We start from the raw sequence: 24,176 nt of genomic DNA, 5'->3' as shown, positions 1-24,176 counted from the left end.
AGCCTGGGCAATACAGTGAGACATCCTCTCTACGAGAAAAAAAATACATTTAAAAAGAAAGAAAGAAAGAGCCGGGTGCGGTGGCTCACACCTGTAATCCCAGCACTTTCAGAGGCCCAGGCGGTCGGATCATGAGGTCAGGAGTTTGAGACTAGCCTGGCCAACATGACGAAACCCCGTCTCTACTAAAAATACAAAAAATTCGCTGGGCTTGATGGCCAGCGCCTGTAATCCCAACTACTTGGGAGGCTGAGGCAGGAGAATCGCTTAAACCTGGGAGGCGGAGGTTGCAGTGAGCTGAGATCGAGCCACTGCAGTCCAACCTCCATCTCAAACACACAGACACACAGACACACACACACACACACACACACACACACACACACCAAAAAACAGGGACCAATGGTGGTCCAGCCACATGATGGAGTGTTACTGAGCAATCCAAGGGAAGCTCTGTAGCTCACCAACATAGATGGATCATAAAGTAAATATGCCCAGTGAAAGAGGCCAGGGACTCTGTATGATTCCATTTATATAAGACTCTTAAGAAGTGCAAACTAATCTATAGTGACTGAGAGATCAGTTGATTTTTGTGGGGGTTCTCTGGGAGGAAGAGGTTATCTTTGGGGCTGGGTAGATTCTTTAAAAAAAATTTTTTTTTTTTTTGAGGCAGGATCTCTGTCGCATAGGTTGGATTATAGTGCGCAATCACTACTCCTCTCAAGCCCAAATAATCCTCCTGCCTCAGCCTCCTGAATAGCACACCACCATGCCCAGCTAATTTTTAAATTTTTTTTGTGGAGATGTGGTCTCTCTATGTTGCCAAGGCTAGTCTTGAACTCCTGACCTCAAGTGATCCTCCTGCCTCAGGCCTCCCAAAGTGCTGGGATTATAGGTGTGAGCCACCATGCTGGGCCCAGATCTCTTCTCTTGATTGTGGTGATGGCTTCATGGGTGTATATATTACAGGAAAGGATCCGGATTCAGACCCTAACGGAGGGTTCTTGGATCTCGTGCAAGAAAGAATTCAGGGTGAATCCGCAGTGCAAAGTAAAAGCAAGTTTATTAAGAAAGTAAAGTAGCCAAGGCCGGGCGCGGTGGCTCAAGCCTGTAATCCCAGCACTTTGGGAGGCCGAGACGGGCGGATCACGAGGTCAGGAGATCGAGACCATCCTGGCTAATACGGTGAAACCCCGTCTCTACTAAAAAATACAAAAAAAAAAACTAGCCGGGCGAGGTGGTGGGCGCCTGTAGTCCCAGCTACTCGGGAGGCTGAGGCAGGAGAATGGCGTAAATCCGGGAGGCGGAGCTTGCAGTGAGCTGAGATCCGGCCACTGCACTCCAGCCTGGGTGACAGAGCGAGACTCCGTCTCAAAAAAAAAAAAAAAAAAAAAAAAAAAAACACACACAAAATAAAGTAATGAAAGTACAGCTACTCCATAGAGTAGGGCGTTCCTGAAAGAGGAGGAACGCGTCCATCCTGGCTACAATGCTTGTTTACATATAGGATAAAAAGATTATGGGGAGATGTGCTCTGCTACAAGGGTTTGTGATAAAGGATTAATTTTATTAATTACTATATTTTGCAAGAAGCAATATTATCTTTAAAGCAAAATTAGGAATGCCTGTATTCTCCAGTTATTAGGATATTAGGACACTCCCAAGTCTGGATCTGTTTAGTAAACATTATCTCTCTGTTCCCTTAACCGGAGACATCTAAAGGCTAGGAATATCTAACTTCCTAGGAATGCAGCCTGTCAAGTCCCAGCCTCATTTTCCTAACCTTCAGTGGAGTTGGTCTGGTTCGAACGCCTCTGACATATACCTCAAGTCAGAATTCAGTAAATTGCTGTGTTGTGTTGTGTTGTATTGTATTCTAAGACGGAGTTTCACTCTTGTTGCCCAGGCTGGAGTGCAATGGCGCGATCTCGGCTCACTGCAACCTCCACCTCCCGGGTTCAAGCGATTCTCCTGCCTCAGCCTCCTGAGTAGCTGGGATAACAGGCTCGTGCCACCGCAGCTAATTTCTGTATTTTTAGTAGAGACGGGGTTTCGCCATGTTGACCAGGCTGGTCTCGAATCCTGACTCAGGTGATCCGCCCGCCTCTGCCTCCCAAAGTGCTGGAATTACAGGCGTGAGCCACAGCGCCTGGCCTAAATTCCACACTTTAAACATGTAGTTTGTTGTATGTCAATTATACCTCAATGGAACAGTTCAAACAAGCAAACAAGTTCAAGGCAGGTCCTGAGGTTAGAGCTTTATTAGCTTCATGGTAAATCCGCTCCTACCGGGCATTTGCGTTTTCATGGTACCAAGAACCCTCTAACAGTAGAATTAGGGCCGTCAAGGGGATGATTTGGGAATGTTGCCTAGTTTTCCTGCGCAGGATTGTCAGCCTCCAAGCCGTGGAGACTGTGGGAAACGACCTCGCGATGGTGGTTTCGAGGCACAAATCTGGGGCCGAATGACAGCTTCTTTTTCTTTTATTTTATTATTTCATTTTGAGACGGAGTTTCGCTCTTGTTGCCTAGGCTGGAGTGCAATGGCGCGATCTTGGCTCACTGCAACCTTCGCCTCCGCCTCCCGGGTTCAAGCGATTCTCCTGCCTCAGCCTCCCAAGTAGCTGGGATTACAGGCATGCGCCACAACGTCTGGCTAATTTTGTATTTTTAGTAGAGATGTTGTTTCTCCATGTTGGTCATGCTGGTCTTGAACTCCCGACCTCAGGTGATCCACCCGCCTCGGCCTCCCAAAGTGCTGGGATTACAGGCGTGAGCCACCGCGCCCGGCCTGACAACTTTTATCCAGAAAACTGTGGCCAGTAAAGGTTCCTGTGTCAGTAAACTGTAAACGACGGTAGGCCCACAGAAGGTTCTCAGGGGCGGGGAAACCGCTACAGGAACAGCACCGCCCACAAATTTCCTGCAGCGTGATTTGTCCCCAGTGGCGACTCGTAGAGCGTTCGGTGCTCCCTACCAGCCCCTCTCCTGATTGGCCGTGTGCCGCGCGCTCGAGCGTGCCTGGCGCCTGCGCTGGAAGACTCTGCCGATAGTGGCTATGTCCGGCAGGTCTAAGCGGGAGTCTCGCGGTTCCACCCGCGGGAAGCGAGAGTCCGAGTCGCGGGGCAGCTCCGGTCGCGTCAAGCGGGAGCGAGATCGGGAGCGGGAGCCTGAGGCGGCAAGCTCCCGGGGCAGCCCTGTGCGCGTGAAGCGAGAGGTCGAGCCGGCGAGCGTGCGCGAGGCCCAGGCTTCTGTTGTCCCGTTTGTGCGGGTGAAGCGGGAGCGCGAGGTCGATGAGGACTCGGAGCCTGAGCGGGAGGTGCGAGGTGCGCGGGGCCGGGCCGGGCTAGGCGCGAGAGCCTCTTTTTTTCGCGTTCTTTTTTCTTGTCTCTCTAATCTTCCGCCAGGTCCCTGCGCCGCGTTTGGCGGGGGAGGGGTGGGGTTGGCGGGGCAGGGGTGGGGTTTGGGTGGGAGAAGAGGAGGGAACCAGACTTTATGGTTCTGCTGTTCGACTTGTTCTGAAGAAGACAGTATTCATCTCAACCGTATATTATTTATTTTTCTATTTTTCTTTTCTTTTTTTTTTTTTTTTGAGGTGGAGTCTCACTGTGTCACCCAGGATGGAGTGCAGTGGCGCGATCTCGGCTCCTGCAACCTCTGCCTCCCGGGTTCGAACGATTATGCTACCTCAGCCTCCCAAATAGCTGGGATTACAGGCGCCCGACACCACGCCTGGCCAATTTTTTCTATTTTTAGTAGAGAAGGGGTTTCACCGTGTTAGCCAGGATGGTCTTGATCTCCTGACCTCGTGATCCTCCCGCCTCGGCCTCCCAAAGTACTGGGATTACAGGCGTGAGCCACCGTGCCCGGCCAACCGTATGGTATTTCTAACTATAACAGTCATAACAATAGCAGTTTCCCTTCATCGAATGCCTGATGTGGGGGCTCAGTGCTGATTTTACAAGTGTTACTTCCTTCCATTTTAAAAAAGAATTTTTTTTTTTTCGTTTTAAAATAGAAGCAAGTCTTGTTATGTTGCCTAGGCTGGTCTCGAACTCCTGGGCTCAAGTTTTCCACTCGCCTCGGCCTCCCAAAGTGCTGGGATTACAGGCGTGAGCCACTGTGCACGGCTTTCCTTCAGTTTTTACAAAACCTCTAAGGTCTTGTAATTTCGGTAATCAAGATATTCAGAATGCCTGAGCAATAGGCACCTGCACTAAAATATGAATTATGTAGCGCTTTTTAAGCTGAATAAAGTCTGGAGACAATTCTCCATTAGTCTCTTGAGTTTGTGCACATACTGCGATCATTGCCTGACTGCCTTTGCTCCTAGACTCTCCTTAAGGATGTTCGTGTAGTGGGCAGCCTTGGAAGATAGCAGTGGTGTCTCCCTACAAAACAAGGAGGAGACAAGGGCACAATCCATTATAAAAAATTTGGAGCAGGGTGTGGTGGCTCACACTTGTAATCGCAGCTACTCTATAGGATGAGGTGGAGTTCAAGACTAGGATAGGCAACAGAGTGAGACCTCGTTTAAAAAAATGGTTAATGGTTCAGATTCTCTAAGCTCAGGGTTACTCTCCTGTAAGGCAACTCACTGTGTGCATGGGTTCTCCTCACTTTGCCTTGTAGACATTCACTTGGGAAACTGATATCAAGGCTATATTCTGGCTACTGTCATTGCTGTAATAAATTGCCCTTCATTTCAGGCCAGGTAGTGACATGCTTTCCATCAGCATTCGTAAAACTGTGACAGGCTAACTTGTTAGCTTGCAAGTAGGGTAAGATCTGAGACCCCCTTAAGTTTTTGACAAGTGGTAGATTTATAGATACACATGTACATTCTTCTTTTTTTTTTGAGACAGTTTCACTCTTGTTGTCCAGGCTGGAGTGCAATGGCACGATTTCAGCTCACTGCAACCTCCGCCTCCTGGGTTCAAGCGATTCTCCTGTCTCAGCCTCCCAAGCAGCTGGGATTACAGGCACATGCCACCACACCTGGCTAATTTTTGTATTTTTAGTAGAAACGGAGTTTCATTATATTAGTCAGGCTGGCCTCGAACTCCTGACCTCAGGTGAGCTGCCAGCATCTGCCTCCCAGAGTGCTGGGATTACAGGCATGAGCCACCCACCCCAGCCACTCTTTAAACTATGTAGTACATTTGTGACCGGGCTCGGTGGCTCACACCTGTAATCCCAGAACTTTGGGAGGCTGAGGCAGGTGGATCACGAGGTCAGGAGTTTGAGACCAGCCTGGCCAACATGTTGAAACCCCATCTCTTCTAAAAGCATGAAAATTAGCTGGATGTGGTGGCATGCACCTGTAGTCCCAGCTACTCGGGAGGCTGAGGCAGGAGAATTGCTTGAATCTGGGAGGTGGAGGTTGCCGTGAGCCGAGATCGCGCCATTGCACTCTAGCCTGGGTGACAGAGCGAGACTCTGTCTCAAAAAACAAAACAAAACAAATACACAACTATATAGTAGTACATTTGTATTACAAGTAGTTTATTTTAGTGCTTGTGACATTTCATATTTTTCATGCTTTATGGGATTTCTTTATGTAAAATGCAAACAGATCTTGTGTTGATTTTATGTATACCAAATGTATTCTCCTAGTTTGTGGCTTGTTCTATTAGTGGACTTTTTTCGTTTCTTTTTTTTTGAGACAGAGTTTTGCTCGTCCCCAGGCTGGAGTGCAGTGGCGTGATCTCGGCCCCCTGCAACCTCCTTCTCCCAGGTTCAAGCGATTCTCCTGCCTCAACCCCCCAAGTAGCTGGGATTACAGGCGCCCACCACCATGCCTGGCTAATTTTTGTATTTTTAGTAGAGATGGGGTTTCACCATGTTGGCCAGGCTAGTCTCAAACTCCTGACCTCAGGTGATCCGCCCATCTTGGCTTCCCAAAGTGCTGGGATTATAGGTGTGAGCCATGACGCCTGGCTAGTGGACTTGTTTTTCGATGTTGCCACCCAAACAATAGGAACTCATCTTGATTAGTTTTTCCCATTTCTGTTTCTTTTCGTACTGCTAGTTGGCACTGAGTATAGGTTTCCCATTTTCAAAGCCTGTGATGATTTTCCTTTTAGCAAAGAATGGCCGAGTGGATTCTGAGGACCGGAGGAGCCGCCACTGCCCATACCTGGACACCATTAATAGGTCAGTAGGACAGAGATGCTGAGGATAGCACAAGAACAATGGAATCTATATAGAAAGTTTTTTGACTGTACATTGAACAACACTTTCCCAAATTTTACTTCTTTTTTTTTTAGCTTATTTATTTATTTATTTATTTATTTTTTATTATACTTTTAAGTTCTAGGGTACATGTGCACAGTGTGCAGGTTTGTTACATATGTATACATATGCCATGTTGGCGTGCTGCACCCATTAACTGGTCGTTTACATTAGGTGTATCTCCTAATGCTATCCCTCCCCCTTCCCCCCAAATTTAAACCTGTCTAGAGAGTTGTGCTTCTTGCCATGTTACTCTTTATTCTTTGATTGTAAGTGCTAGAACACATGTTGTTAAAGAGCTTTTAGCTTATTTTGCATTTGTATGTTGGGATAATAGGATGCATAGTATCCTAAAATAACAGTAGCACATTGAAATATTTATGGAGTATCTAGTATGTACTGGATACTCTTTTGGGTATTCAGCAGAAAAAAACACAGAAATTTGTTTGAAAGATGAAGTAGTTTACCTCATCATAGCATTCTTTTCTCTGATTCCCAGGTGGCCTGTAGAATGTTTTTCAACCTATATTGTAGGGGAATGTTCTACAATAACATAATTACTCTTGTAAGAGCTGGGTGTGGTGGCCCACACCTGTAATCTCAGCCCTTTGGCAGGCCAAGGCAGGAGGATCACTTGAGGCCAGAAATTTGAGACCAGCCTGGTCAACATAATGAGACCCACCTTTTTTTTTTTTTTTTTTTTTTTTTTGAGACGGAGTTTCACTTTTGTACCCCAGGCTGGAGGGCAATGGCATGATCTTGGCTTACTGCAACCTTTGCCTTCCAGGGTCAAGCGATTCTCCTGCCTCAGCTTCCTGAGTAGCTGGGATTACAGGTGCCTGCCACCACGCCCAGCTAATTTTTGTATTTTCTTTTAGAAAAGATGGAGTTTCTTCATGTTGGCCAGGCTGGTCTTAAACTCCTGATCTCAGGTGATCCACTCACCTTGGCCTCCCAAAGTGCTGGGTTTACAGGCGTGAGCCACCGTGCCCGGCCAACGAGACCCATCTTTTAAAAAAACTTAACAAAAAAAAGTTATGACTGAGTTCTCTGGCTCGTGCCTGTAATCCCAGCACTTTGGGAGGCTGAGGCAGGCAGATTGCTTGAGCTCAGGAGTTTGAGCATCCTGGGCAACGTGGCAAAACTTCATCTCTACAAAAAACACAAAAAATTAGCCAGGTGTGGTGGTGCACTCCTGTAGTCCCAGCTTCTTGGGGGGCTGAAGCAGGAGGATTGCTTGAACCTAGGAGGTTGAGGCTGCAGTGAGCTGAGATTGTGCCACTGCACTTCAGCCTGGATGACAAAGTGAGACCCTATCTCAAAAAAAAAAACACCAAAAAAGTTATAAGGGTTGTTCATTATGGTAGGCATGAGCTACCTGTGGCTTCAGTGGCTCCTGCAATTGAAGAACTGAATTTTAAATTTTATTTAATTGAATTACAGTTAGCCTCAGTATCAGAATATGGAACCTGAAGATACAAAGGGCCAACTGTAAGGGGCTTGAACATTCCGAATTTTGGTATCTGAAGGTGTCCTAGAACCAGTGTCGTGTGGCTACTGAGGGACAGCTGTATTTTAAATTTAATTGTCAATAGTCACTTTGTCTATTGGCCTCTAATAAATTAGATACCATAGCTCTTTGGGATCATTATCAGTTAATTAAGAGTTACTATTTGAGACTAAATCTCTTTGTGGATTCAGTGGAGGTAAGGTTTTTGTTCCTTACTGCCCAGTACTCACTTCGCACTTGAATAAATAGGTCTATTTGTGTAGGTATTTTAAAATTCTTCAGGCTTTTCATTTGTTTCTGTGGATAAAAATACATTTTTAAAAAATTAATTATTTGTTTTTAGGAGAGGATCCCACTCTGTATCCCAGTCTGGAGTGCAGTGGTGGATCAGAGCTCACTGTAGCCACAAACTCCTGGGCTTAAGTGATATGTTTTTCTTTTATGCAAGGATTTTTTCACCCTTTTTATGTGCTCTCCACCTCCAGAATGCTGTTGGGGTACTGTTAACCTTAGTCTGACTTGTAGCTTTCCCTCTAGAGAAAGTGACTGCAATGAAAAGTCCTGAACTGGTTACAAACAGTAATGAGAGAGAGACTCCTGGGTATTGTGTGTCTGGTGGAGACACCTCAACAGTGCTTTGGAGCATGGCGGGTGGAGGTGAGGAATCATCAGTGTCCCCCATGGTGTATATATGGTTGGGAACTGTTTTCTGAAGGATGTTGTTTGGTATCATGGGTCATAGAGCCAACACTGCTTCATTTGAGTGCCTTCCTATGTGTCCATCCTATTTATTTTTTTCTGTTTTGTTTCCTTAGGAGTGTGCTGGACTTTGACTTTGAGAAACTGTGTTCTATCTCCCTCTCACACATCAATGCTTACGCCTGTCTGGTGTGTGGCAAGTACTTTCAAGGTAAATGAATGTTAGGAATTATAAACTTAAGTTTTTCAAGCTAGCTGCAGTTCTGCTCCAGAGGGACATTTTTTTTTTTTTTTAAAGAAAGTAAACTGTTCTCAGGAATCATATCTAATAATTTCTATTTGTTCCCAGGAAATTGAAATATTCTTAGAAAACCAATAAGAGGTTCTCTGACTGATCAGAACCTGCATATATCTGAAAGGGAGAAAGAGCTAGTCATATGAAAGATTGCAATCTCAAAGACTCTGGGTTCTCGAATCTCTAATATATGTATTTTTTTAAGTTTTAATTTTTAAAAATCATTTTGAGACAGAGTCCCACTTTGTTGCCCAGGTTGGCTCACTGCAACCTCCGCCTCCTGGGTTCAAGCAATTTTCCTGCCTCAGCCTCTGGAGTGGCTGAGATTACAGGCACCCGCCACCATGACTGGCTAATTTTTGTACTTTTAGTAGAGATGGGGTTTCACCATGTTGGCCAGGCTGGTCTCGAACTCCTGGCCTCAGGTGATCCACCCGTCTTGGCCTCCCAAAGTTCTGGGATTACAGGCATGAGCCACTGCCCCCAGCCTAATTTTTTTTTTTTTTGAGAGATGGAATCTCACTGTGTCACCCAGGCTGCAGTGCAGTGACGTGATCTTGGCTCACTGCAGCCTCTGACTCCCAAGTTCAAGCGATTCTTCTGCCTCAGCCTCCCGAGTAGCTGGGATTACAGGCATGCACCACCACACCTGGCTAATTTTAGTATTTTTTAGTAGAGACAGGGTTTCACCATATTGGCCAGGCTGGTCTTGGACTCCTGACCTTAAGTGATCCACACTTTTTGGCCTCCCAAAGTGCTGGGATTACAGGCGTGAGCCACGGCACACAGCCACATTTTTTTTAAAAGATGGGATTGTACTCTGTTGCCCAGGCTAGTCTTGAAACTCCTGAGCTCAAGCAGTGTGCCTGCCTGTACCTCCCAAAGTGCTGGGATTATAGATGTGAGCCATTGCACCCCGCTATCTGGCTAAATATTTTATTTTATTTTTTTTGTGGAGACAAGGCCTTATTATGTTACCCAGGCTACAAATTTTTTTTTTTGAAGTATCCTTTAGCTCAAAGGACTTTTTTTATACCTTTTTTTTTTTTTTTTTTTTTTTTTCTGAAAATGTATCATTTCAACTCATTCACACCAAGCAGATGCCATGTACATAGTATAGTGGAGGATTCAAATGAGGTAAAAACAACTGGGCACAGTGGCTTACACGTGTAATCCTAGCATTTTGGAAGGCTGAGGAGGAGAATTGTTTAAAGCCAAGAGTTCAAGATCCACCTGGCTAACATAGCAAGACCCTGTCTCTTTTTTTTTTTTTTTTTTTTTTTTTTTTTTTGAGACGGAGTCTCGCTCTGTCGCCCAGGCTGGAGTGCAGTGGCGCGATCTCGGCTCACTGCAAGCTCCGCCTCCCGGGTTCACGCCATTCTCCTGCCTCAGCCTCCCGAGTAGCTGGGACTACAGGCGCCCACAACCGCGCCCGGCTAATTTTTTGTATTTTTAGTAGAGACGGGGTTTCACCGTGGTCTCGATCTCCTGACCTTGTGATCCGCCCGCCTCGGCCTCCCAAAGTGCTGGGATTACAGGCGTGAGCCACCGCGCCCGGCAACCCTGTCTCAAAAAAAGAGATAAAAACTATATTCTTTGCTCTTATTAGGAGCTTCTAAGGAGTCAAGGTTGACATGTGAAACAACGAGCGAGTTCTGTTAGACCATAAAGATTACTGCTGGACCGTGGCACTGAGTAAAAATAAGTGCAGTAGGAGTTAAAATGTGCAAAAATCAATGTTAGCTGGAGTGTTGATGTTGAGTTCATGAAGGAGTGGAGGTGGGACTTGAATTGGCAGGGCATAGGAGTTTGAATGGTTAGGGGAGAGAGATTCTAGAAAGGAGTAGCAATATGAGAAAAGTTACATAGATACAGCATTGTCCTGAATATGGGCATTTGGAAATTCAGGACTGAGTGATGATGGACTGTCATAGGATATGTATATATTTATGTATATGTGTATTTATGCACACACATATGCATAGATGTTTCTAGTTTCATATATATAGGAAACTATGTATGTGAATATATAGTTATATATAGAGATTATCTATATTTTATATATCATATGTATTTTACAAATATTTGCAAAAAATAGTGAACTTTGTTTCCCCAGTCAATGTCTTATGCCATCTAGAGAAAGAAGTAACTAATGTGCTAGTCTTTCTTGCTAATTTTTTTATGAGAGAACTTCATGTGGAGGATTCATTTTATGAATGACATAATATTTGTTTTTCGCGGATGTTAACATGTTCCGGTAGAAAATAATGAAAGGAAAAGCAAACCTGATCTGTGCCTTCTAGTATCTGCCCTTCTATTACAGCCTTTCACCCTTCCCTACAGGCCGAGGTTTGAAGTCTCACGCCTACATTCACAGTGTCCAATTTAGCCACCATGTTTTCCTCAACCTCCATACCCTCAAGTTTTACTGCCTTCCAGACAACTATGAGATCATCGATTCCTCATTGGAGGATATCACGGTGTGTGTCTAAGAGGGTTGGTTTGGGGTCCATTCTTTAATGAGCCATCCCAGGGCTCCCAGGGGACTGCCCCATCTGAGGACAGGGAAGAATCTCAGTCCTTTTGGGCATCGAGAGGCTGCTTTCCCTTTTGGGAAGAACTGGGGAAACTGAGTAAGGTCAGAATTCATAATTGCAGCCTGTAGTCTATAACTTAACTGTCATTTCTACTTGTAACATTGAGGGCTAGGACTGAAGAAATATGGGTGTATTCTGATGGGGTTTAAAGTGTTTTTGTGAAATTATTCTTCCACACTTTGAAGCAGGGATATGAATTGGTCCTGGTGTAGGACAATATTTACCAAGCTGCACACCAGCTTCTGGCTGCTTTTAACATATGATGGGACCAGAGCATCCAGCCACAGATGTCTCATCTCTGGGCTCTAGTTTGTGGCCTGTACCAAGAGACACTCATTGTGCTGAGCATGGGCTTTGATTAGTGTTGGGTTTTTGATTATTATTTTCCTTTTCAGCACTTGGGGCATATTCATGGTGCCAAGTGCTCTGTTTTGTTTTTGTTTTTTAGACGGAGTCTCGCTCTGTCGCCCAGGCTGGAGTGTGGTGGCACCATCACAGCTCACTGCAGCCTCGACCTCATGGGTTCAAGTGATCCTCCTACCTCAGCCTCCCACCTCAGCCTCCCAAGTAGCTAGGACTATAGGCATTACCATCATGGCCAGATAAATTTTTAAAATTTTTTGTAGAGATGGGGTCTCACTGTGTTGCCCAGGTTGGTCATGTTCTGTTTATTTTTAAGGAAATGGTGGTATTTAGTCTTTGAAATATTGCTTTTTCTACTTGTAAAAATTTTATAAGCCTATTATTAGTAGTTGAGATTAAAATAGTTATGGACAGGCTGGGTGCGGAGGCTCACGCCTGTAATCTGAGCACTTTGGGAGGCGGAGGCAGGTGGGTCATTTGAGGTCAGGAGTTTGAGACCAGCCTGACCAACATGATGAGACCCCATTTCTACTAAAAATACAAAATTACCCTGGCATGGTGACACATGCCTGTAATCCCAGCTACTTGGGAGGCTGAGGTGGGAGAATTGCTTGAATCTGGGAGTGGGAGGTTGCAGTGAACCGAGATCGTGCCATGGCACTCCAGCCTGGGCAACAAGAGTGAAACTCCGTCTAAAAAAAAAAGTATGGACAGTATTTATAGAGGGAGAAACTGGGCTAAATTCAGTGTTTCAAAGTGAGTTTGGGATGATCTCTGTCCAGTCTGTGACATAATGACTCTGGTAACTCTGCCTGAGAAGAGTCTGATCCTGCTCTTCCAGTACCAGGGACTCGTGGAGATCCTCAGTCTCACCCAGAATGGAGGAAACTCTCCTGCTCCAAAGCTAGGTACATGTGCTGCTCCCGGGAGGTTCTATCTGAGACTTAGACTGCCTTTAGGAACTTAATAGTTTCTGGCAGTCAGTTTTCATGAGTTGACCAGATCTGAGGTCTATGAAAAGACCTGGGATTCAGTGATTTTGGGTCAGACACAGAGATCCCCTTGTAGATTAGCCATGGGAGAGGATCTACCCTGTGTTACTTCAATCTTTACACCTACTGATTGGGACTTTTTCTGTGTGTGGTGGGATGTTCATGGCCAAAGTGTTCTTTGTTTTTGTAGAAATTGCTGTTGTTTGTAGACATTTCTTGTGAACTCAGCTCTTAAACAACTTAGCATTTTCTTTTGCTTTGCAGTATGTGTTGAAGCCCACTTTCACAAAGCAGCAAATTGCAAACTTGGACAAGCAAGCCAAATTGTCCCGGGCATATGATGGTACCACTTACCTGCCGGGTATCGTGGGACTGAATAACATAAAGGCTAATGACTATGCCAACGCCGTTCTTCAGGTAAGATCAAGACGGGAACACTGAGGAAGAGAAGGACACCCAGAAGGCTGGGCACAGTGGCTCACCCCTGTAATCCCAGCACTTTGGGAGGCCAAGGCGGGCGGATTGCCTGAGGTCAGGAGTTCCAGCCAGCCTGGCCAACATGGCGGAACCCTGTCTCTACTAAAATTATAAAAATTAGCCAGGTATGGTTGTGCAAGCCTGTAATCCCACCTATTCGGCAGGCTGAGGTGGGAGAATCAACTTGAATCCGGCAGGCAGAGGTTATAGTGACCCGAGATCGTGCCACTGCACTCCAGCCTGGGGAACAGAGTGAGACTCTGTTTCAAGAAAAAATAAAAAAGAGAGGGACAGGAAATAGTATGTATACTGGCCAAGGAATTACTGCCTTTGGCTGGGCGTGGTGGCTCATACCTGTAATCACAGCACTTTGGGAGGCCAAAGTGGGAGGATCACCTGAGGTCAGGAGTTGGAGACCAGCGTGGCCAACATGGAGAAACCCCATCTCTACTAAAAATACAAAATTAGCTGGGTGTGGTGGTGCATGCCTGTAATCCCAACTACTCGGGAGGCTGAGGCGGGAGAATCGCTTGAACCTGGGAGGTGGAAGTTGCAGTGAGCCGATATCATGCCATTGCACTCTAACCTGGGCAACAAGAGCGAAACTCCTCCATCTCAAAAAAGAAATTACTGCCTTCTTATAGAGTATAGTCAGATGATCCTCAGACACCAAGTCTTGCTAAGGACTCTACTTGAGTAATTGTTCTGCAACAGGCAGAGCATTCCTTTGCTCACTGGGCTGCTGTCAAATGGTGAGGCTTTTTCTTTTTTTTTTTTTTTTTTTTGAGACGGAGTCTCACTCTGTCGCCCAGGCTGGAGTGCAGTGGCCGGATCTCAGCTCACTGCAAGCTCCGCCTCCCGGGTTCACGCCATTTTCCTGCCTCAGCCTCCCGAGTAGCTGGGACTACAGGCGCCCGCCACCTCGCCCGGCTAGTTTTTTGTACTTTTTAGTAGAGACGGGGTTTCACCGTGTTAGCCAGGATGGTCTCGATCTCCCGACCTCGTGATCCGCCCGTCTCGGCCTCCCAAAGTGCTGGGATTACAGGCTTGAGCCACCGCGCCCGGCCTTTTTTTTTTTTTTTTTTTTTTTTAGTAGAGACGGGGTTTCACCGTGTTAACCAGGATGGTCTCGATCTCCCGACCTCGTGGTCCGCCCATCTTGGCCTCCCAAAGTGCTGGGATTACAGGCTTGAGCCACCGCGCCCGGCTGGTGAGGCTTTTTCATGCCTCTGGCTCATGGCCTTTGTAACTTCCAGGGAATGCGGGATCAAGTTTGTGTTGCCTTGCAGTGTCAAGTAAGAAACATGCCAGATGCATTTTTTTTGTTTAAATGGTGTAGATGTTTGTCATGCTGGCTGATCAATGACTTTCTCTTGCCCATATGCTCATAACCCTGAAATGGAAAAGACAGAAAACCAAAGTTGTCCTATTTTCTTTTCTTTTCTTTTTTTTTTTTGAGACGGAGTCTCAGTCTGTTGTCCAGGCTGGAGTGTAGTGGCGGGATCTCAGCTCACTGCAACCTCTGCTGCCCGGGTTCAGGCGATTCTCCTGCTTCAGCCCCCTGAGTAACTGGGATTACAGGCGCCTGCCACTGCGCCTGGCTGATTTTTGTAGTTCTAGTAGAGACAGGGTTTCACCATCTTGGCCAGGCTGGTCTTGAACTCCTGACCTCATGATCCACCTGCCTCAGCCTCCCAAAGTGCTGGGATTACAGGTGTGAGCCACCACGCCCGGCCAATTTTTAAATGTTGGTAAGTATAATAAGAAAACAATAATTCTACTTCACCAAGAACGTGATTAAAAAATTGTAATTGTAAACACAGGCTTACTGGGGAAAAAATGTATAAATTGTGAGGGGCTGGGTACGGTGGCTCATGCCTCTAATCCCAGCTCTTGGGGATGCCAAAGTGGCAGGGTCCCTTGAGGCCAGTAGTTTGAAACCAGCCTGGCAACATAGCGAGACCGTGTCTCTGTTTAAAAAAAAAAATTAGCTGGGCACGGTGGTGCATGCATGCCTGTGGTCCTAGCTGTTTGGGAGGCTGAGGTGGGAGGATCCTGTCAGCCCAGGAATTCGAGGCTGTTGGAGAATTTTGAGGACTTTGAGAAGTACAGGCATTACTGGTGTGAGTCACTGCACCCAAACTTGCTTCACTTCTAAAGTTGATTATTTATATTTTTTTCTTGAGTTATTGCACCTTATAGACTCCTTTCCTATTGGTTCATCTTACTGAGCTTTAAGAAATATATAATGAAGTTATGCCCTTTTCTGTTGGATATGTTGCAAATGTTTTCTGCTAGTACTTATTTGGCCTTTAAATTTTTCTAAGTGATATTTTTGTCATGAAGAATTGGACAAAAAACTGTAAAGGCGTAGTTTTTACATTTGGTGTCTGCTCTTGGTGTCATGCCTAGTCTGTGGAAAGGTCAAATTCTTAGGTAGAGAGAGACTTTTCATCAGATGTTCCCTTTAAATCCTCTCATGGCTGCGTGAAAACTAATTTTTTTTGAGATGGAGTCTTGCTCTGTCTCCCAGGCTGGAATGCAGTGGCGCAATCCCAGCTCACTGCAACCTCTGCCTCCCAGGTTCAGGCGATTCTCCTGCCTTAGCCTTCCAAGTAGCCGGGACTACAGGTATGTGCCACCACGCCTGGCTAATTTTTTGCATTTTTAGTAGAGATGGGGTTTCATCATGTTAGCCAGGATGGTCTCGATCTCCTGATCTCGTGATCCGCTCCCCTCGGCCTCCCAAAGTACTGGGATTACAGGTGTAAGCCACCATGCCCCGCTGAGTGAAAACTTATAGGATGGACAGATAGAATTTGGATTTGGTCAGAGCTGTTAGTCTTGGCTTTCTGATGAATTTTAGTTCATGTAGGAACGTCTCTTTATAAAAATAAATGGATGAGCAAACCCTGTGTGATGATGTTTCCGCTAAAATAGGGTTGACTGGACCAGGTCATCCATCTGGAGGGTGGATAATTCTTCTCTGAGGATGTCCAATATTATTTGTATTGTTGCTGAAGCCAGAGTGCAACATTTCTCCATAAGATAGACAACTGAGAATTAGGATAAACTTTATGCATCCTCTTGTTTTGAGAGTAAATCTCTCTTTGAAGTAATTATTCTACAAGTTGGAAGTCCTTGTTTCTTTAGCTGGGCTCAGCTTGTCAGGGCTTTCCTAATCCCCTCTACGGTTAAAGTGCTCTCTGTGTTCTTTTTGTTGTTGTTGTTTTTTTTTTGAGACGGAGTCTCGCTCTGTCGCCTAGGCTGGAGTGCAGTGGCGCGATCTTGGCTCACTGCTAGTAGTTCCGCCTCCTGGGTTCATGCCGTTCTCCTGCCTCAGCCTCCCGAGTAGCTGGGACTACAGTTGCCCGCCACCACGCCCGGCTATTTTTTTGTATTTTCAGTAGAGACGGGGTTTCACCATGTTACCCAAGATGGTCTTGATCTCCTGACCTCGTGATCTGCCCGCCTCAGCCTCCCAAAGTGCTGGGATTACAGGCATGAGCCACTGCACCCGGCCAGTGCTCTCTGTGTTTTGAGTTGTCTTCCTTAGAGATGCCTGAGTTTATTACGTTTAGCAGAAGCCCTTCTAGCTGACTCCCTGAATAGATGACCTTGTTTAAGGAAGAAATGTGTTCATGGTAAGCACAGTGCTGGTCAGGAAGGATCTGTGGGGATACTGCATTTTTATTTAGGGTCTGCTTGGTCCTCCTCTTCCCAGTTTTGTTTTGCTTTTTTGAGATGGAATTTCGCTCTTTTTGCCCTGGCTGGAGTGCAATGGAGCGATCTCGGCTTACTGCAACCTCTGCCCCCGCTGGGTGATTCTCCTGCCTCAGCCTCCCGAGAGGCTGGAATTACAGGCACTCACCACCATGCCCAGCTAATTTTGTATTTTTAGTAGAGACGGGGTTTCACCGTGTTGGCCTGGCAGGTCTCAAACTCCTGACCTCAAATGATCCACCCGCCTTGGCCTCCCAAAGTGCTAGGATTGTGGACATGAACCACCACACCCAGACCCTGCCTCCCAGTTTTGTAGCTCAGGCTAATGAGCCTGTGTTTCTTCCTGAAACCAATACGGCTAATTTTTATCTTTCTGCTTAATGAGATCCAATTTGCTTTTATTGTCCTAAAACCTTTTGACCATTTTCTCTTTTTCTTTTCTTTTTTTTTTTTTTTTTTTTTTTTGAGATGGAGTTTTGCTGTCGTTGTCCAGGCTGGAGTGCAGTGGTGCCATTTTGGCTCACTGCAACTTCTGCCTCCTGGGTTCAAGTGATTTTCTCTTGCCTCAGCCTCCCGAGCAGCAGGGATTACAGGCACCTGCCACCACGCCTGGCTAATTTTTGTATTTTTGGTAGAGAGGGGGTTTCACCATGTTGGCCAGGCTGGTCTTGAACTCCTGACCTCAGGTGATCCTCCCACCTTGGCCTCCCAAAGTGCTGGGATCACAGGCATGAGCCACCTCGCCTGGCCGACCATTTTCCATCGTAACAGTATATTTACTTTTTAAAAAAAATTTTGGCTGGGCACGGTGGCTCAGGCATGAGAATTGCTTGAAGCCTGGAGGCAGAGGTTGCAGTGAGCTGAAATCATGCCGCTGCACTCCAGCCTGGGGGATGGAGCAAGACTCTGTCTCCAAAAATAAAAAAAAATTTCAATAAGTTTTTGTGGAACAGGTGGTTTTTGGTTACATGAATAAGTTATTTAGTGGTGATTTCTGAGATTTTGGTCACTCATCGCCCGAGCAGTGTATACTGTACCCGATGTGTAGTCTTTTATCCCTCACCCCTCCTCACACTCTTTCCCCCAAGTCCCCAAAGGTCGTTGTATCATTCTTACTCCTTTGTGTCCTCACAGCTCCCTATATTTACTTTTATGTACAATTATATGGTTTTATTATGGGAAAACATCAAATTTTAAGATAATTTTCATATTATTTTAGTGTGGAGTTGAGAGATGGGAGAACTGTGTTTCCTAGGTAGTTATTTTTGCTTCAGCCAAAATGGATGATTAAGGAAAGGGTATTTGGATTTTACCTTTCTACTCTATGAATTTAAGTATTGTCACAGCATAATTAGAGTAACAAAAGGAAATTGTTGAATAAGTTGATAGAGATTTGAATACCTGTGGGTTTTTTTTTGTTTTGTTTTAACCTTCTTTGTGGTATCCACATCAGCAAAGTGTCTGTAGAACTGTAGTTCATATGAAACTCAATATTAATGATATTTCTGTAATGTGAGCCTGGGTAGGATTCTCCAAGGGTCGATTTACTTTGGCTCTTTAAGGCCATCACAGGCACATCACAAGATTCTGTTAGAACTTTAGTTGGAAGAGCTTGGCTCAAGGGGTCCTACAAAGGGGCTTTGGGTTAATCGGAGTGTTTGATTTTCAGGCTCTATCTAATGTTCCTCCTCTCCGGAACTACTTTCTGGAAGAAGACAATTATAAGAACATTAAGCGTCCTCCAGGGGATATCATGTTCTTGTTGGTCCAGCGTTTTGGAGAGCTGATGAGAAAGCTCTGGAACCCTCGAAATTTCAAAGCACATGTGTCTCCCCATGAGATGCTTCAGGCGGTTGTACTTTGCAGTAAGAAGACTTTTCAGATCACCAAACAAGGTAAGAACAAGTCATTTATGTTTCAGGACAACAAAACTAGTTTGATGAACAAATTTATTTCTACTTGGCAGTGAATTTTTTTTAAATTAATTAATTTTATTTTATTTTTTTGAGATGGAGTCTCACTCTGTCACCCAGACTGGAGTACAATGGCATGGTCTCGGCTCACTGCAGCCTCCGCCTCCAGGGTTCAAGTGATTCTCCCACCTCAGCCTCCCGAGTAGCTGGGACTACAGGCACGTGCCACCATGCCCGGCTTATTTTTGTATTTTTAGCAGAGACGGGGTTTCACTGTGTTGGCCAGGCTGATCTCGAACTCCTGACCTCGTGATCCACCCTACTCGACCTCCCAAGTTCTGGGATTACAGGCATGAGCCACTGCGCCTGGCCTTTTTTTGTTTTGTTTTGTTTTGTTTTTTTAAGAGACAGAGTCTTGCTCTTTTGACTAGGCTGGAGTACAGTGGTGGGATTTGTAGCTCACTGCAGCCTTGAACTTCTGGACTGAAGGGATCCTCTTGCCTCAGCTTCAGGTAGCTGTGATTATAGGCGTGAGCCACTGTACCCAGCTGCAGTGAATCTTGAGAGTAGCCAGGAGTGTCCAGTGGATTGTGTGGTTAGGTTCCTCATTCTCCTCTGACCAGTCTGCCCTGCTAAGAGTCCCAGGAGATTGTAGCTGAATAGAAAGTCGGTCTTATTTGGTAAATTAAACTGTATGGCTTAGGGGAATACCAGGAGACTGGGAAAGACACTAGCTTTTATTAAACACCTGTCACCTATCCTCATTTTTTCATGTCCCGCATTAGGGTATTCTGATGATTTTTTTTTTTTTTTTTTTTTTTTTGAGACCGAGTCTTACTCCATTGCCCAGGCTGGAGTGCAGTGTTATGATCTGTGCTCACTGCAACCTCTGCCTCCCGGGTTCAAGGGATTCTCCTGCCTCAGCCTCCCAAGTAGTTGGGATTACAGATGCCCGCCAACGTGCCAAGCTAATTTTTGTATTTTTAGTAGAGAGGGGGTTTCACCATGTTGGCCAGGCTGGTCTTGAACTCCTGACCTCAAGTGATTCACCCACTTTGGCCTCCCAGAGTGCTGGGATTATGGGTGTGAGCCACTGCACCCAGCCTCTGATGAACTATTTTGACTGTTTTTATCTCTCCAGACCCAATGTGTTATTGCCTTATGAGTAAGGCGGACAGTGTAACTTTGTACCTGAATCTCATATCATATCGTCTAGCATCCATATTAGTTTGTTCAACATTCATTCATGGTGCTAGGTTTTAGAGCAGCAGGGATAAAATACAAGATTTTTCTCTTTGAAGAACTCACAGTCTAGTGGGGAAATAAAGTTATGTAGAAAGATTGAGTGTGCTGGCACAAGCCTGTGGTCCGAGCTGCTTGGGAGGCTGAGGCAGGTTGCGTGAGCCCAGGAGTTCAAGGCTACAGTGAGCTATGATCACACCACTGCACTCCAGCTGGGTAACGGAGGAAGACCCTGTCTTTAAAAATAAGTAAGCAGGCTGGGCGTGGTAGCTCACGCCTGTAATCCCAGCACTTTGGGAGGCCGAGGCGGGTAGATCACAAGGTCAGGAGATCGAGATCATCCTGGCTAACACGGTGAAACCCCGTCTCTACTAAAAATAGAAAAATTAGCCGGGCGTGGTGGCGGGCGCCTATAGTCCCAGCTACTTGGGATGCTGAGGCAGGAGAATAACGTGAACCCAGGAGGCGGAGCTTGCAATGAGCTGAGATTGCGCCACTGTACTCCAGCCTGGGTGACAGAGCTAGACTCCGTCTCAAAAAAAAAAAAAAAAAAAAATTAGTAAGCAATTTCAACTGTCTTTTTTTTTTTTTTTTTGAGACGGAGTCTCGCTCTGTTGCCTAGGCTGGAGTGCAATGGCACGATCTTGGCTCACTGCAACCTCTGTCTCCCAGAATCAAGTGATTCTCCTGTCTTAGCCTCCTGAGTAGCTGGGACTACAGGCATGTGCCACCATGCCTGGCTAATTTTTTTGTATTTTTAGTAGAGACGGGGTTTCATGGTGTTAACCAGGCTGGTCTCAATCTCCTGACCTCGTGATCCGCCTGCCTCAGCCTCCCAAAGTGCTGGGATTACAGGCGTGAGCCACCGCGCCTGGCTCAACTATCTTTTTTAGAAAAGGTAATTACAGGTGTTAAGTGCTGTGCTATGGGAGGGGAGCATGGAGTAAGGACCCCCTCAACTGAACATGTGGGAGGTAGATAAGAGGTCAGAGTGGAGGAAGAGACCCTGAGTTTTAGGTAGATGTGGAGGCAGGTTGGGATGGGGAGTGAACATTCCAGGTAGAGAGGACATGGTGGGCAGAAGAGAAAAGTGCCTGGCATAGACAGACTGCAAGTAGCGGGACCCTTGGACTCCAGGGGTCAATGGAGAGCCAAGGTGTAGCTCCTGAGGGAGGGACCAGATGGCCTGTTTTGTAAGCCACCATAAAGAGCTTGGATTATATCCTGACAATAGCTGGAGTCATTGAAGGCTTTTTTTTTTTTTTTCCCCCGGAGAGGGAGTCTCACTCTGTTGCCCAGCCTGGAGTGCAGTAGTGTGATCTGAGCTCACTGCAGCTTCTCTCTCCCGGGTTCAAGCAATTCTCCTGCCTCAGCCTCTCGAGTAGCTGGGAATACAGGCACCTGCCACCATACCTGGCTAATTTTTTGGTATTTTTAGTAGAGACGGGGTTTCACTATGTTGGTCAGGCTGGTGTTGAACTCCTTACCTCAGGTGATCCGCCTGCCTCGGCCTCCCAAAGTACTGGGATTACAGGCGTGAACCACTATGCCCGGCCTCATTGAAGGCTTTTAACAAAGATGTGACATCAGACTTAATTTGTTTTAAAAACATTATTCTAGCTGGGCATGGTCATTCACACCTGTAATCCCAGCACTTTGGGAGGTCGAGGTGGGTGGATCGCTTGAGCCCAGGAGTTCGAGACCATCCTGCGCAACATAGTGAGACCCTGTATCTATAACAAGTTTTTAAAAATTACCCAGGCATGGTGGTGTGTACCTGTAGTTCCAGCTACTTGAGAGGCTGAGGTTGGAGGATTGCGCGAGCCTAGGAGGTAGAGGCTGTAGTGAGCCATGTTAGCTCCACTGTACTCCAGTCTGGGCAACAGAGTGAGACCTCTATCTGTAAAATAAAAAGAAAAACATTATTCTGGCTGAGGATTGACTTAGAGGGGAAGTCGAGTAGTGGCTTTTAAGAGTCTCTCAAAAGCCTATTTCTCCTTAGTTAAGGAGAAATAGGAGGAATCAAAAGTGATAAGGAATGGGGCCCATGGAGCACTTGGTTCAGGGTTAGTGGGAAATAAGATACACTTCGGATTGGATAATATATATTGATCAGAAGCCCTATGATTTAGTCTCAGCCGAGCAGAAGTTATAAGCTATTTGGGCTTGGCAATTGATGGTGTTTAGTAGTTTACAACATGGCCAATAAAATCTTAATCTGGGGCCAGGCACCCTGGCTCATGCCTGTAATCCCAGTACTTTGGGAGGCCGAAGTGGGAGGATTGCTTGAGCCCAAGAGTTCAAGACCAGCCTGAGCAACATAGGGAGACTCCCTCTTGACAAAAAATCGAAAAGTTAGCCGGGCATGATGGCACACGCCTGTAGTCCCAGCTACTTGGGAAACTGAGGTGGAAGGATTCCTTGGGCCTGGGAGGCAGAGCTTGCAGTGAGCTGAGGTTGTGTCACTGCACTCCAGCCTGGGCGACAGAGCGAGACCCTGTGTCGGGAAAAAAAAATCTGGGTGCCTCACCCTTCTAAACAGTTGACAGCCTGTTTGTGTGCTTTGTAGGACCATCTAATTCCCAGGAACTAGGTGGCTAGGTTATCTTGTGTTTATAGGGACATTTCTGTTTCTGGACCAACTCTCTGAGCTCCCAGGGTTTTATATTAAGGCTGCAACAAAGGAAACAATTTTTGCTGAGAATGATGTTTTTGTGGACCATGAATGGATGGATCAATGTCAGCATTCACTGTGTTCCACAGGTGACTTCTGGCCTGAAGGTGGATAGTGGGGCCTGTCAGCTTTTGGCAGTTTGGAAAGTTATGGCATAATTGGGTTGTAGAGTTGCAGAAAAATCAGTTGAGAATGAATATGTCTGGTTTCTTCTATCACAGCCACTGTTGGCTATGATAGTTACGATGTCACATAAACATGATTTCCTCCATCTCTGAGACCTAGTAGGTTATTACTTGCCTAGCGTTTAGATGTGTGAAGTGTTTCTTGCTGTGGTAGTTTGTTGTCATGTAAAAGCATTCTATGTATGGAATAAAAAGAAAATCATCTATGGAGTTGTCAGGGGTCTCTGGGTTTAGGGAAATGAAATCGAGGAAGATATACTATAGTCTTTGACATTTTAATTGGGTGAGCAAAGAGGAACTAAATAGAAGCAAATCTTAGTTGATGAGAAAGTAAACATTAGGCTGAGGTGGGAGGATCCCTTGAGGTCAAGAGTTTGAGACCAGCCTGGCCAACATGGTGAAGCCCCATCTCTACTAAAAATACAAAAATTAGCTGGGCCTGGTGGCAGGCGCCTGTAATCCCAGCTACTTGGGAGGCTGAGGTGGGAGAATCGCTTGAACCCTGGAGGGGAGGTTGTAGTGAGCTGAGATCATGCCACTGCACTCCAACCTGGGCAACAGAGCGAGATTCTGTCTCAAAAAAAAAAAGTAGCCATTATCCCAGAAATGTCTGAATGGCAGGCTCTGTAGACAGCATTTTCATGGAATATTGTCAACCTGCTTGTTTCCAGAACCCCTTGTTCTGTATGCCTTTTCAGTCTGTATGCTAGTCACTTTCCTACAAGATAGGAATCTTTGTGAGCTACAGAAGGGAAGAAGAAAGTGTGAGCTCACTCTGGAGAGAAGTGGATGTTAAAAGGTCATATTCATTTGTTTTGGTCATCCCTGAGTGATACAATACAGTCCTGGTATGAATCAGATAGCCTATGGAGAGATTCAAGATCAGAAGAGTTAGAGCTTGACCTTGAGGAGTGCCAGCATTTAATGATCAGATAGAGGAGGATGCACAGGAGTTGGGATGGGATGGCATGGCCAGAGAGGAAGGGGGAGAATCAGGAATGCCAACCAGTGCATGGTTTAAGTTAACTCTAATGCCACTTAGCTTCAACGTTTTCTATCCTTCCTTTTTTTCCAGGAGATGGAGTCGACTTTCTGTCTTGGTTTCTGAATGCTCTGCACTCAGCTCTGGGGGGCACAAAGAAGAAGAAGAAGAGTAAGTCATTTACTGATTAAAAAAAAAAAAAAGGAGCTCTTTTGTTCCCTTTTAAAAAACTTTGCGTCTGGGCGAGATGGCTCATGCTTATAATCCTCTTTGAGAGGCCGAGGTGGGTG

General features: G+C 45.9%; 2 protein-coding genes across 4 annotated transcripts in view; one reads left to right on the top strand and one right to left on the bottom strand.

Moving 5' to 3' along the window:
* The window catches only part of GGCX (gamma-glutamyl carboxylase), a 162,173-nt gene that overhangs the window by 65,978 nt on the left and 72,019 nt on the right, over positions 1-24,176 (bottom strand). The window lies entirely within an intron of this gene.
* USP39 (ubiquitin specific peptidase 39) overlaps positions 2,960-24,176 on the top strand; it is a 34,942-nt gene continuing 13,725 nt past the window's right edge. For 2 of the 3 annotated variants that reach the window (XM_050753040.1, XM_050753038.1), the window contains exons 1-7: positions 2,960-3,326; positions 6,087-6,156; positions 8,560-8,654; positions 11,082-11,218; positions 12,955-13,107; positions 18,560-18,785; positions 23,980-24,057. In XM_050753040.1, the coding sequence (XP_050608997.1) occupies positions 3,059-3,326; positions 6,087-6,156; positions 8,560-8,654; positions 11,082-11,218; positions 12,955-13,107; positions 18,560-18,785; positions 23,980-24,057 (1,027 nt within the window). In that variant the 5' untranslated portion in view covers positions 2,960-3,058. The remainder of the gene's footprint in view (positions 3,327-6,086; positions 6,157-8,559; positions 8,655-11,081; positions 11,219-12,954; positions 13,108-18,559; positions 18,786-23,979; positions 24,058-24,176) is intronic. The other variant, XM_050753039.1, reaches the window with a different exon arrangement.

This window comes from Macaca thibetana, chromosome 13 (genome assembly GCF_024542745.1).
Source record: "Macaca thibetana thibetana isolate TM-01 chromosome 13, ASM2454274v1, whole genome shotgun sequence".
In the NCBI taxonomy this organism is placed as follows: domain Eukaryota; kingdom Metazoa; phylum Chordata; class Mammalia; order Primates; family Cercopithecidae; genus Macaca; species Macaca thibetana.
This window is presented reverse-complemented; position numbering and strand designations above follow the sequence as displayed.